At 46.7% G+C, this 14,454-nt stretch overlaps 1 protein-coding gene across 1 annotated transcript in view; it reads left to right on the top strand.

The window, feature by feature from the left end:
- The window catches only part of LDLRAD2 (low density lipoprotein receptor class A domain containing 2), a 42,059-nt gene extending 27,828 nt beyond the window's left edge, over positions 1-14,231 (top strand). Inside the window, exons 2-3 of the mRNA XM_088464164.1 lie at positions 12,563-13,060; positions 13,975-14,231. Of these exons, the coding sequence (XP_088320290.1) occupies positions 12,563-13,060; positions 13,975-14,231 (755 nt within the window). The remainder of the gene's footprint in view (positions 1-12,562; positions 13,061-13,974) is intronic.
- The last annotated feature ends 223 nt before the right edge of the window (positions 14,232-14,454 follow it).

The following is a 14,454-nucleotide window of genomic DNA, read 5'->3' as shown; positions in this document are numbered from 1 at the left end:
ATGGTGTGCACATTTTGTCATACACATGTGGTAATGGCGATCATATTCTGTCATACACGTGTGGTAATGGTGTGCACATTTTGTCATACGCATGTGGTAATGGTGATCATATTCTGTCATACACATGTGGTAATGGCGATCATATTCTGTCATACACGTGTGGTAATGGTGTGCACATTTTGTCATACGCATGTGGTAATGGCGATCATATTCTGTCATACACGTGTGGTAATGGTGTGCACATTCTATCATACACGTGATAATGGTGTGCACATTCTATCATACACATGTGGTAATGGTGTGCACATTTTATCATACACATGTGGTAACGGCGATCATATTCTGTCATACACGTGTGGTAATTGTGTCATAGGCAAATGCAGGGGGGGTTTCTGTCTGCCTGGAAACCCTCCACCCCAGCACACACCATGACCACAATAGAAATAGTAATATAATAGAATGTTACTAGTGCTGCATGTTCTTCCCAGTATCACAAATGAAATGATTAGCAACACCTGTGAATCTTTTAATGTGTCAGCCAGTAATAAATATACCTGTGCACCAACTAGGAGATGTGGAAAACATGCACTGTTATGGGTGCACTGCTATAAACCATCAATAAGGTTAATAATTAATACTGTATAATAATACACTATCCAGTAAATACGGAGACCAATAGGTACATATATGTCCAGGGCAGTGCTAGGTTCTTCTGCTGTTACCCCAGACTCTCGGACTTGCACCAATGCTCTGCAATGGTGCCCACATCTGAAGAAAAATATTCTGCTCAGACAGGATGGACCTACTGCCGTATCTAATGGCATACTGTGATCGCTGGTCTTGTATATGCTGGAATTATGCAACACAATATACTTTGTATGATGCATATTAAAGCTGGATAAGTGCTAATTATGTCCTCTTCATGAGCCAGTCCACTCGCTCTAAAATCAAGCATTTGGAAACCCCCCTCTAGAAATCCTGCGTTTACCACTGGGTGTGCACATTTTATCATACGCATAAGGTAATGGCGATCATATTCTGTCATACATGTGTGGTAATGGTGTGCACATTTTATCATACGCATGTGGTAATGGCGATCATATTCTGTCATACACGTGTGGTAATGGTGTTCACATTTTATAAGCATGTGGCAATGGCTATCATATTCTGTCATACACGTGTGGTAATGGTGTGCACATTTTATTATACGCATGTGGTAACGCCGATCATATTCTGTTATACCCAACCCATCGGCTACATCCTGATCACCTTCCCACTCCCCACACAGCTTATTTTTTTCCTGTACTTTGTCCCTACAAAAAAGTCATTTTATTGAAATATTTGATTAAATAATTTATATTAACCCTTCAAAATAACATTCAAATTCAAATATTAAAATAATTTTTATTCAAAACTCACACCCCTTAGGGGTGCTGAGAACTGACAGGTGATAAAGTGAAGAATAGTTCGACCAATATTTTTTATCACACCTAATTTCCAACAATTGAATAGCCCTGGCCATGTTACAGATAGGCTGAAATTTAGTGATAAACCACAATTATCACTACCAAAAAATGTTCAATTGAATAGCGACTACATTTTCTCACACCTAAACACATGTTTATCACGGGAAAAAACACCATGATAAAACAATTGAATTCCCCCGTCAGTCTGCTGGCAGCTCCTTTTATGTCTCTCTGTTCCTGCCCTATTTTTCCTGACAGGAACCCAACAACTCCCAGCCATATCACTCCACCACCTTCCTCTCCTGTGCATGTGCATCCCACACACTGGGCACATCCTCACCACAGGGAAAAAAGTACCACATAAACTTATATGTAAATACATTCTATATATATATATATATATATATATATATATATATATCATGAATTACAATACTCCCTTATACATGACACACACATACATTTTACCTCATGAACTGTGACTATAGTACATACATGTTTGCATCATATATGTACTTATTAATATAGTATGTTATTTAACCCTTAACCAGGGTTATACACACATAGTAATGGCGTGCGCATTTTGTCATACACACATAGAAATGGCGTGCGCATTTTGTCATACACAATTAGTAATGGCATGCCCATTCTGTCATACACACATAGTAATGGCGTGCCCATTCTGTCATACACACATAGTAATTGCGTGCGTATTCTGTCATACACACATAGTAATGGCGTGCCCATTCTGTCATACACACATAGTAATGGCGTGCCCATTCTGTCATACACACTTAGTAATGGCATGCGTATTCTGTCATACACACATAGTAATGGCGTGTGCATTTTGTCATACACACATAGTAATGGCGTGTGCATTTTGTCATACACACATAGTAATGGCTGCGCATTCTGTCATACACACATAGTAATGGCGTGCGCATTCTGTCATACACACATAGTAATGGCGTGCGCATTCTGTCATACACACATAGTAATGGCGTGTGCATTTTGTCATACACACATAGTAATGGCGTGCGCATTCTGTCATACACACATAGTAATGGCGTGCGCATTCTGTCATACACATGCGGTAACAGCGATCATATTCTGTGATACACACATAGTAATGGTGTGCGCATTCTGTCACGCATGTGGTAATGGCGATCATATTCTGTGATACACACGTAGTATTGGCGTGCGCATTCTGTCACGCATGTGGTAACGGCGATCATATTCTGTGAAACACACGTAGTAATGGCGTGCGCATTTTGTCATACGCATATGGTAAAAGCGATCATATTCTGTCATGCATGTCTGGTAACGGCGATCATATTCTGTCATACACATGTGGTAATGGTGTGCACATTTTATCATACGCATGTGGTAATGGCGATCATATTCTGTCATACATTTGTGGTAATGGTTTGCACATTTTGTCATACAGATGTGGTAATGGCGATCATATTTTGTCATACACGTGTGGTAATGGTGTGCACATTTTATCATACGCATGTGGTAATGGCGATCATATTCTGTCATACATGTGTGGTAATGGTGTGCACATTTTGTCATACGCATGTGGTAATGGCGATCATATTCTGTCATACACGTGTGGTAATGGTGTGCACATTTTATCATACGCATGTGGTAACGGGGATCATATTCTGTCATACACGTGTGGTAATGGTGTGCACATTTTGTCATACACATGTGGTAATGGCGATCATATTCTGTCATACACATGTGGTAATGGTGTGCACATTTTGTCATACGCATGTGGTAATGGCGATCATATTCTGTCATACACGTGTGGTAATGGTGTGCACATTTTGTCATACGCATGTGGTAATGGCGATCATATTCTGTCATACACGTGTGGTAATGGTGTGCACATTTTATCATGCGCATGTGGTAATGGCGATCATATTCTGTCATACATGTGTGGTAATGGTGTGCACATTTTGTCATACGCATGTGGTAATGGCGATCATATTCTGTCATACACATGTGGTAATGGTGTGCACATTTTATAAGCATGTGATAACGGCGATCATATTCTGTCATACATGTGTGGTAATGGTGGGCACATTTTATCATATGCATGTGGTAACGGCTATCATATTCTGTCATACGCATGTGGTAATGGTGTGCATACATTGTCATACGCATGTGGTAACAGCGATCATATTCTGTCATACACATGTGGTAATGGCGATCAAATTCTGTCATACGCACGTGGTAATGGCGTGTGCATTCTGTCATACACGTGGTAATGGCATGTGCATTCTTTCATATGCAAATGGTAATGATGTCTGTATTTTGTCATGTGCCCGTGGTAATGGCATGCATGCTCTGTCAGAAGCAAATGGTAATGGTGTGCGCTTTCAGTCATACATACATGGTAATGGTGTGCACATATTGTCATACATACTTGGTAATGGTGTACGCATTCTTTCATACACATATGGTAATAGTGTGCACATTTTACCAGATGCACATGTAATGGCGGGCACATTCAATCAGACACACCTGAGAATGCCGTGGACATCTGTCAGACGCACATGGCGGGCACATTCTGTCATACACAAGGTAATGGTGTGCGCATTCTCTCATACACAAGGTAATAATGTGCGCATTCTGTCATACACATGGTAATGGTGTGCGCATTCTTTCATACATATGGCATACCTCCCAACTGTCCCGCATTTAGCGGGACAGTCCCGTTGTTCAGGGACAGTCCCGCTGTCCCGCCCGTGGGCCGCAGTGTCCCGCGGTGGGGGGGAAGTTGGAAGAAGCATACACGCTGCCCTGCTATGCAGAGCAGCGTGTATGCAGAGCTAGAATAGACGCTGTGCGCATGCGCATAGCATCTATTCAGCATACGGGGGGGAGCCCGGGGGCTGCCCAGCATCTCAGAGATGCTGGGCACGCCCCATTAGTGATGTAAACGGGGGCGTGTCATCAGACCATGCCCCCTTTACGATTAGGCCACGCCTTCGGTGCACGCGTGTCCCGACTCCCTCCCAACAAATGTTGGGAGGTATGCATATGGTAATGGCGTGCGCCTTCTGTCATACACATGGTAATGGCGTGCGCAGTCTGCCACACAAGAGAATGGCGCCCCTTAAAAGCCTCTGTCTGTCAATCAGGCAGAGGCATCGAAGGGCTGCGTGCGACTTCTCAGTAGCTATTCTGCACTCTCTCAGAATGTGTCCTGTGCACGCGCAGATTCACGATAATTGGGAATGGCATGCATTGCTGAATTAGCCACTTATTGCATGCTACGATGCGATCATGGGCGCCAATATCGCATTATTATACGATTTATTGTTAAATGGTCCCCTAAAGGGGGGAATCCCCTATAGCTTCATTGTGTTGTACACAACTCTCCATGACCTCTAGAAAGGTAAGAAGCCCCTTAAAGCTGCTTTCTTCCAGACCTATAGATCCTTCTGCCTAATGAGCGATTGTGTTCAGTCATGTAAACCCTTTGTGCGTCCATGTTTCTATCCTCGCAGTCACGTGCGCGGGCGCTGAGACTTGTGTACGCTGCCCCTCACTATTTGCTAAATACTTATTATTTTGTTGGCCTAACCCGGAATATTTCTTGTAATTGGATGTGTCACTCACATCATTTCCTTTGTGTGAGGCAGAAGTGAGATCTCATTATTGGCAGACACCCCCATTCTGCCCAAAAACAAGCTGGTTCTCACACCGCGCAGACGGATTCCGGGAGACACGTCTCCCTGGAGACCCAGGCCATAAATGTTTGGGGGCTGTAAATCTTCCCAGCTGGTATCTTTTCCAGATGGTGTTAGTACTATGAAAGGGGCTGTCTGAAGTGAGGATTTACACCTAGTGAGAATGATTGCCTGGGCCACACCATGCTGCCTACAGGTGCATGCGGGCAATAAGTCGCCAGATTGTCCTACTGAATGACTAGGTTAGCGCCTATTGGCTCACTAGGTGGGGGCATATTTATCAAAAGAAAGTTGACGGATATTCCCTCTCAAACATTTGTTTTTGGGTGATATCTGCACATTTCCAGTATCACCAGGCTGTACTTCGGGGACCAGAGCAGATATTGGAGACATCTGCTGCAGTCCCCCATTTTCGATCACACAAGCGATAGGGGCTACTATTGGTGAGATTAAACAATCTCTGTAATTCTTAGCATTAACTAATGGGGACAAGCTCCAGAATGTAATCTTCAGATGTTGTTAGCCCCTAGTTGTTAATGGATTACTCCGATGGTTCTCAAACTCGATCCTCAGGACCCCACACAGGTCGCGTTTTCCAGGTTACCCAGCAGGAGCACAGGTGTACTCATTGCTCACTGACACATTTTAAAAGAAGCACAGGTGAAGCTAATTATTTATTTCACTTGAGATTCTGTGAGGAGACCTGGAAAACATGTACTGTTTGGATCCCTGAGGACCGAGCATGAAAACCTGTAGTCTATTTTAGAGGTTCTCAAATCGGTCCTCAGGACCCCTCACAGTTCATGTTTTGCAGGTCACCCTGCTGGTGCACAGGTGTATTCATTACTGGCCAGGGGCGTTTCAAGAGAGAAGGGGCCATGTGCAGTCTCTGTCCAGGTCCTGCTCCGCTTTCTCCGGTGGCTGTAGTGGTCTACTGCGTATGGGCAAAACGTTGGGGAAATGGCCGTTGCGGCCATTTTCCAGGCGCTTTTTACAGTGCTGATACCAGCGCTGATGTGGGACTCAAGAGTGGTAAGTATTAAAAATATGGGTGCAGGCTGTGCAATGTGGGGCCCCCTGGACCCAGGGACCTGTGTGTCCTGCACACATTATAGATATGCCCTTGTTACTGGCTGACACATTTTAAAAGGTCCACAGGTGGAGCTAATTATTTCACTTGGGATTCTGTGAGGAGACCTGGAAAACATGCACTGTTTGGGGTCCTGAGGACCGAGTTTGAGAACCTGTGGACTACTCTATCACAATTTTTATTAAAATTGTATTTCTATATACCTCACAAAATTATGCAATTTTTCTACTTTTACTTATCTAGGGAGACATTGGGGCTGATAGTGTAGGGGTGTACACGGCCTCATGTCACTGGCCACACCCACACAATGCTGGTCACACCCACATGGCACTGGTGACACACACACAGCTCTGGCCACACTGATGTGACACTGGCCACACCCACACAACACTGGTCATCCACATAGGCACTGGTCACACACTCCCAGCCCATGTGATACTGGCCACACCCACAGCATTGGTCACACCTCCTCCACTTCTACAATAGGCCCTTGATCATTTTCTACCCCAGGCCCAGGGGCATATTAAGAGAGGAGGGGGCCCCCTCCTCTCTCCTCGGCTGCCATTAGCAAACCGATGGCAGCAGTAGACTCCGGGCACTAGTCTGTGCCCGGAGTCTACTGCGCAGGTCACCGGAAAAATGGTGCGGCAGCCTTTTTCCCGGTGATTTCCTACCGCACATGCGCAAAACGCCAGGAAAATGGCCGCAGCGGCCATTTGCCAGGCGTTTTATGTAGCGATACTTGTGGGACTTAGGAGAGGTAAGTATATATTCCCCCCCCCCCCATCAGGTACAACATGCTCTGCTCCTGGACTTCCCACCTAAGTTATGATTGCAGTCACCCGTGTTGAACTAGTTAACTGATGAGACAGGTGATTCGGCACAGGTGTCTGCATTCATACATTAGGTGGGAAGTCCAGGAGCAGAGCATTGTGTATCCAATGGAACGGATCATGCTGGAGGGTTTGTATATCCAGCATCTGGGACCGTTTCCCACTTAGGAAGAGACAAGCACGGAGGGTCCTGTCCCATGTGACGTGAATGATCCGAGCGACGGTGGAAAGGTTTAGTCCCATGGAGAGAGAGGACACACAGTTGTATTTTCATACTTAAAACTAATTGACTGTATCTTGAATTGTAACACACATGGACATTAATATTTATTCATATTTACCTGCTGTTGGCCCTCTATGGTCATAAGGTTTGGTACATACAAAATGTGTGAGGTGCTGCACAGGTGTTTGTTTGCGTTCTGAGGGCCTGGTCCAGAGATTTACGCAATGGCGCAATCGCAGACTAAGAGATTATTTGCCATTGTGCCTGCGTATAAGCCGCGTTGTGCATGCACAGCGATCGCATTGCGATTACCAGGACCGGATTAAGGTCTGTGGGGGCCCCTGGGCAACAAACTTGTGGGGGCCCCTATATACCACCATTTCTCGTCACCCTAGGATTTTTTTTTTCTTTCTATTCACCTTAATGCCCCTCTTGCTATGCCCACTGTAGAAGTGCTCCTTATGCAGTGCCCCCAGTATTGGTCTTCCCTATGCAGTGCCCCTTATATAATGCCCCCAGTAGTTGTCCCCCCTATGCATTGCCCCCAGTAGTTGTCCCCCCATGCTCTGCCCCCAGTAGTAGTCCCCTCATACTCTGCCCCCAGTAGTAGTCCCCTCATACTCTGCCCCCAGTAGTAGTCCCCCCTTTACAGTGCCCCAGTAGTAACCCCCCTATACATTGCCCCCAGTAGCAAACATCCCCCCTATACAGTGCCCCCATGAAGTGGGCCCCCTATACAGTGACCCTTGTAGCTGCCCCCCTACATAGGGACGCCTGTAGCGCTCCCCCCCCCCATCCAGTGACAGTGCCACACACACACACACACACACACAAAAAAAACAAAAAACTTACCTGAATCCCCGCTCCTGACGCGAGTCCGGGCTCTTCTGTTGCACAGTAGGGAGAGCCGTCAGCGTCATCACCAGCTGCGGGGGAAGTTGGCTCCCTTCCATTGTGCAGCAGCCAATGAGAGTCTGTGTGACTCTTATCGGCTGCTGTAACATACACACAGCTGCTGCTGCCGGCTGTGTGTATGTCACTGTGTAGTGTGGTCGTGCTCACTGCGCGGTCTACACTACACTAGCGGAGGGGACACTAGCGGCGGGCGCAGACAGCGCACTGCTGCTAGTGGGGGCCCCTCCGTGTGTGGGGGCCCAGGGACGACCGCACCTGTCGCCCCCCCTTAATCCGCACAGAGTAATCCGTCACAAAGTGAGTGAAAGGTTGTCAGCGTTTGAGAGAGGTAATGGGGGGTGGTCAGGAAAACGCAGGCGTCTGTCCGTTTCAACACTGTTTCTTGGGCGTGCATAAATTAACCACTGCGATTGCGTGCGCAGCATGAGAGCCTATCTGCGTGTCAGGAGAGCTGCCGAGTCTGCGGCTGGTCAGACCTGTCACCAGGGCAAGATGGCCGCTCAATGTGTGTCAATGTCTCCGATATTTATGCAGGTAAACGACGTCATACGCAGATAAGAAGGCAGCAGTGGGCGTCCCTATCCTCGGGTGATCCTTGGGACCATTAGCATATTTTTGCTGCTGCGTTACGTATGAAATCGCAGCCGCGATCTCATTAGCGTCCATCTCTGCACCAGGTCTCGAGTCTGCGCAGTACAAATCACAAAAAAAATGCTATGCAGCTGGCGTGGTGCTCATTACATTAGGGTTGTCCAGCGACAGGTGAACCAGCGATGGTCGATGGTTTTTAACCATTGATGTGATTCTGGTCTCTGCATGTGCAACCAAACTTGGACTGCAGCCCCACACGCGAGGTATGGAAATACAAGGATTTTGCCATTGCGCTTCCGCCATTGATGCTAAAACGATCGACCATCGGGAGGAAACCATTGCTGGTTGCTAACCATAAGTGGCCGATGTCCATCCTTAGTACTTACTGATAGTTATCACAACATTTATCTAATTTATATTATTTCCCTAATCTCACTGTTACGTTTACAAGTGGGGTCGTCTCCTGGAAGGCTTATAGGCAGGGCCGGCTCTAGGGGTGTCCGACCAGTGCGGTCGTACAGGGGTGCCACCCATAGAGGGCGCACCCCTCCCCAACATCCCGATTTCAGCGGGGCTGTTCCACCCGTGGGCCGAATTGGCCCGCGGGTGGTCAAATTGGGAGGTTGTGCGGCGGTTCCGGACCCCGGAGTCTGAATGGATGCTGCGCGCATGCGCACGGCATCCATTCAGTGATGGGAGAGCTGGTGAGGCTCCCCCTAGCCTGACGTTGTTTGGAGGTGTGCCATGTGGCCTATTGTAATTAGGCCACACCCCCCATTTTCGGTCGACGTACTAGAGAGAGCCGGGCACAGGGTCCTCCGACCCCTGGAGCCGGCCCTGCTTATAGGGGTCTTTCTGCTCCCTGCAGCAACATTGGGGCTGATTCTGGGGTGGGAGTAGAGCACACTTGTCGTCTTTTGAAGTTTCCTCTGTGGGAGAAGCCAAGAGAGGAGATGCAGGTGGGTGATGATGGGGGCTTTGCCGGTCCATTTGCATCATTAGGCCGCGCCCTCTCCTCATAGACCACAGATTCCCGTGTTATTCTCCCCACTGTACATTCTGAGTCGTGCGCTGCTCTGTATGCGGCCGTGCTAGCGAATGTAGATTTTTTGCTAATGAAACTACACGCCTATCTTCAGGCGTACGCATGGCACTGCCCACTGAGCAGCCGCCATGACTAGTATCAGCACTTACACCTACCCCATGCTGGAAGATCCGTCTGAGGTAGGAGTTCTCTTAGCATACGTGCAACTCAGAATAGGACATAACTCTGGCTACACACCGACTATACTTGCAGGAGGCGGTTATCTCTTCTGCGCCTTCACCCAGCTGAGGCCGGGAAACACAAATTTCCTTACCGCGAACGCCGCATATTTAAATAAGGGTTGGGGTCACATTATGCAGTTCTCATAGAAACGTGTCATTAGGTCCCGCACCCTACTCACGGATCCGCTGATCCCTGGCAATATTCGCCCCATCCTGCCCACTTCGCTAGGAAGTACCTACTCTACCTGGTGTGCGGGGGGGGGGGGGTTACCTGACAAATCGAGAGCCTCCGGCAGGTACGGGGGTGAAGGGGGGGCATGTATGTTGCAAGCATGACAAAAAGTGTAAAATTAATGGTCAACTAAAACAAATCGTAACTTTGCTTCCGATTGTGGCAGAACTTTCATGTTGGGATTGTTATACAGTTAAATACAATCTCTCTTTGGTATAGTTCTCAATGCAGAAGCTGCAGCCAGACTGAAAAGAACACAGAGACAGAGGGGTAAATTTACTAGAGTGACAGTTTTTAGAAGTGAGTTTTAAAAGTGATGTTGCCCATGTCAACCAATCAGATTCTACTTAACATTTAACTAGCACCTTCTAGAAGATAAAAGCTAGAATCTGATTGGTTGCTATGGGCAACATCACTTTTAAAACTCACTTCTAAAAACTCTCACTTTAGTAAATTTACCCCAGAGAGACTACAAGACAAGTCTGAACTTGCCAGTTGGAATGGGATTGAAATGCCGGATGGCTGTGTAGCCGCCGTTTCAAATCCCGATAGCGGAGGTAAGTAATCTAACCATCCCCTCCCCAAACTTCCTTTAAGGGTGCCTAAACCTAACCGCCCCTTCCTGCACTCTAAACCTAACCCTGCTGGGGGGGGGATGTCCCTAACCTCCCCCCCTAGTGCTTAAACCAGTGGTTCCCAAACTGTGCGCCTAGGCACCCTGGGGTGCCTCAGGTTGGTGGTCCACCACCAAATCAAATTATTTATGGTCAATGTAATGTAAATATGTGGATAAATAGAAGCACAAACCTGTCCACCACTATATAACCAAACTTAAGGATGACAGGTAACACAATTTACTTCACTTTACTATTTTACAAAAAAAATTTCTGAATTTCTCAATAACAAACTTTTGGCTTAGAGGTGCCATGAGGACAATGCTGATAATCTAGGGCGCCGTGATTCAAAAAAGTTTGAGAACCTCTGGCCTAAACCATACTTGCCGACCTATCGGGCTGCCCCTTCCGGGAGGGAGCAGCCACATCGGCATGACTGGGGGGCGTGTCAGCACACGGGGGCGAGGGGCCGGCCAGACGAGTGTTTGCGGGTGGGGGCGGAGCCACGCGATCACGTCATTTTGGCTCCGCCCCTGCTACACACTGCCGATATTACAGGCATTGGGCATTGTGAAGCAGGGGACGGGGCCAAAATGACACGATTCAGCGTGAATCGCGTCACCGCCCCCCACTCTACGGAAGTTATACATGTAATTGTGGGGGGGGATAGGAAGGGTCAGCGGCATCCGGGAGGCTTGCCTGCCTTCCCGGGAGATCGGGAGCGGCACCCGATTTTCGGGAGGCTCCCGACCAAATCGGGAGTGTAGACAAGTATGGCCTAAACCTAACCCCCCCTTCCCCTATCCTATCCCTCCCCAGGAGGTGCCTAACCCTAAGTCCCCCCCCCTGTGGGGGCCCTAAACCTAACCCCCCCATCCCCGGCTACATCGCTACTTACCTCCGGCGCTGGATGATCGTTTCGGCGTCCTGTCGGAGTCGGGATTAACATAGGCGTCGGTATTTCAATGACTAAATTAAATCCCCTGTCGGGATTGTAGTGTCGGGATTATAACTACATCCCTTGCTAGTTGCATGGGTAGTGCAAGAAGGGTTCAACCGCCGTGTACTTAATATTTGTTTTACTCCTGTTTCCAAAATGAAACTTATACCAAAGAGAGATTGTATTGAAGAGTTTAACATACTTTATGTACAAAAAAAATTAAACATACTTTTTTTAGATATTCAAGGTCAAAGTTCACATCATGTGACCTTGAAATGTAGAAGTTAATATTTAAAAATAAACCATTTTTTTTAATGAAAACTATGGTCCCTTAGCTTCAAAACAAGACCAACATGAAAGTTCTACCACAATTAGAAGCAAAGTTATGATTCGTTTTAGTTGACCTTGCAAGCCTAAATTTTACACTTATTTGTCATGTTTATAACGCTGTTGCATGAACACTGTGTATCACTGAGGGCTAAAATTTTATATATGAAAGTTACTTTATACCGTCTATCATCCTACCAAATTTCATGAAAATCTGAGATGGTCGGGTTGAAAAGTTACTGTTTTTTGTGGTGATTTGGCACGGAATGACCCTGCAGTAAAATACCTTTGTGTTTCTACAGTCTGTGTGTTTACATCTTTTTAACCGTTTTGTTGTTGTTTGTTTACGTGTCCTCTTTAGTGAGCATGGTGGACTTTTGTGGTCAGACTATCAAAGGTGATGGGATGATTGTGAATTCACATGGGGACTCCAGAAAATACTACTTCGTGTCTATGGGCACAGACTGCCGACTAACCATGCAAGCTGCTGCTCCGAAGGACAAGGTTCAGTTCCAGTTCCGCTTCTTCCTGGTATACAGCCTCCTGCGCATGTCCAACATTCAGAGCCAGACATCTGGGCCTGGTGTGAGCAGCAGCCTGCGAAACGCGTCTTCTCAAGAGACTTCAAGGACACCTGGAATAGGTGCAGACACTCTCAGTGACCCCTGTAATTCTGGCTCATATGTACAGTTCTATGATGGCAAAGACCACTACTCAGAACCTCTAAGCACTCATCTTTGTGGGAAGACCATCCCCAGGCCAGTCCTGTCCACTGGCAACTATCTAACCCTACGCCTTGTTACCCGAGGCCAGCAGCCTAGAGTGGACTTTGTGGGTGATTTTACCTCTTTCCGAATAGGTAAGTGTTCTGTTTATACATCTTCTTGCAGGTCTGCATCAGGGGCAAAGGGCTCATTGAGGAGATGACATTATAATGGAATTATTTGTTACAGTAGAACGCAGATTATCCAAACTAATTGGGTTCAAGATGTAATATTCTGGGGTCATTTAGCTTGCTAGAGGGGTCAGTGGTAAAGTATCTAGGTGCATAACAAGGGTCCACATGTAGCTCTCATGGTAAACAAAACAAATGGTGCTTTATTTTCTGCATATAGGAACAAAATAATAAACAACCTAGCCCCCATGCAGGGCACTACCTCACTGCTTGAACCCTCTCTATAATGAGCAGCTAGTCTGTAAACGTAACTCGGCCTCAGTCTTTAGTGGTGTTTCTCACAGGTATAGACACAGAAAGTCACTCTTGTGGTCCTCGCTGCCACATGCAAGTATAGACACTGTCCCCCTAGCCTGGCATTCACAACCCCACCTGGGCTGTATACACACTTGTCTGCCCCAGTCCCCCTTGGACTGACTCCACTGAGCAGCTGTTAGGTGTGGTCACACCTCCTTGATCTTTCCGATGTGGGCAGGTCCCTCCAGCCCCACACAGAATCAATGGCTCACTATCACCACCTAGCTTGGTATTGCCACAAAGAGCAGTTCAGATAATCAGTTTCTTTGGCTAACTACACACATTTTAAACTATGTTTTTTTTGGTGTTGTAATTTTACGATACAATATAGTTTTTTTATGCGGTAATCATGTGTTATTATTGGTTTCCGTATATCCTGCTCAGATAATTGGCAAGAACTCTTTATTCACCCAATAAACAGGAGCAAAGAACAATTATATGGAATCCTCGTCACGCTGCGATATACTTGTTTCGCTCACTAGTGTATTTAACCTGCTACAAGTAATGTTTCCACATCACAGGCTTCAACACCTCAGAGTGCAGGTTGGAGCCATACTTCAGCTGCCATAATGGCAAATGTATCCCGTCTAGCCTGGTGTGTGACGACCGGAACATCGATAACTGTGGAGATGGGAGTGATCAGTCTGCCAGCCCCCCAGCCAACTGTGTCTCCTTGTACAGAAAAGGAGGGAACAGCAGAGGTAACACCCTATATATGCTCCTACACCTGCCCTTATACCCCCATCTATATACTGCACAAGGTGGTGCCCATCAGTGAGATTGACAACTCGCATCAGGAGGTGACGGCTTGTTGGTGCTGAGTGTGGTACTTATACACAACTGCACCTGTAGTGTGTAACTACACCTGCCCGAAAACGTAAATATACAGTCAGGTGCATAAATATTGGGACATTGACAGAATTTTTATATTTTGGCCAGTCTTTCAGATTTAATTTGAGGGTAATTACATCCAAATCAGGTGAACGGTGTAGGAATTACAA

The sequence above is a fragment of the Taudactylus pleione genome, unplaced genomic scaffold (genome assembly GCF_031769625.1).
Source record: "Taudactylus pleione unplaced genomic scaffold, aTauple2 ptg001603l, whole genome shotgun sequence".
NCBI classification, from domain to species: Eukaryota; Metazoa; Chordata; class Amphibia; order Anura; family Myobatrachidae; genus Taudactylus; species Taudactylus pleione.
This window is presented reverse-complemented; position numbering and strand designations above follow the sequence as displayed.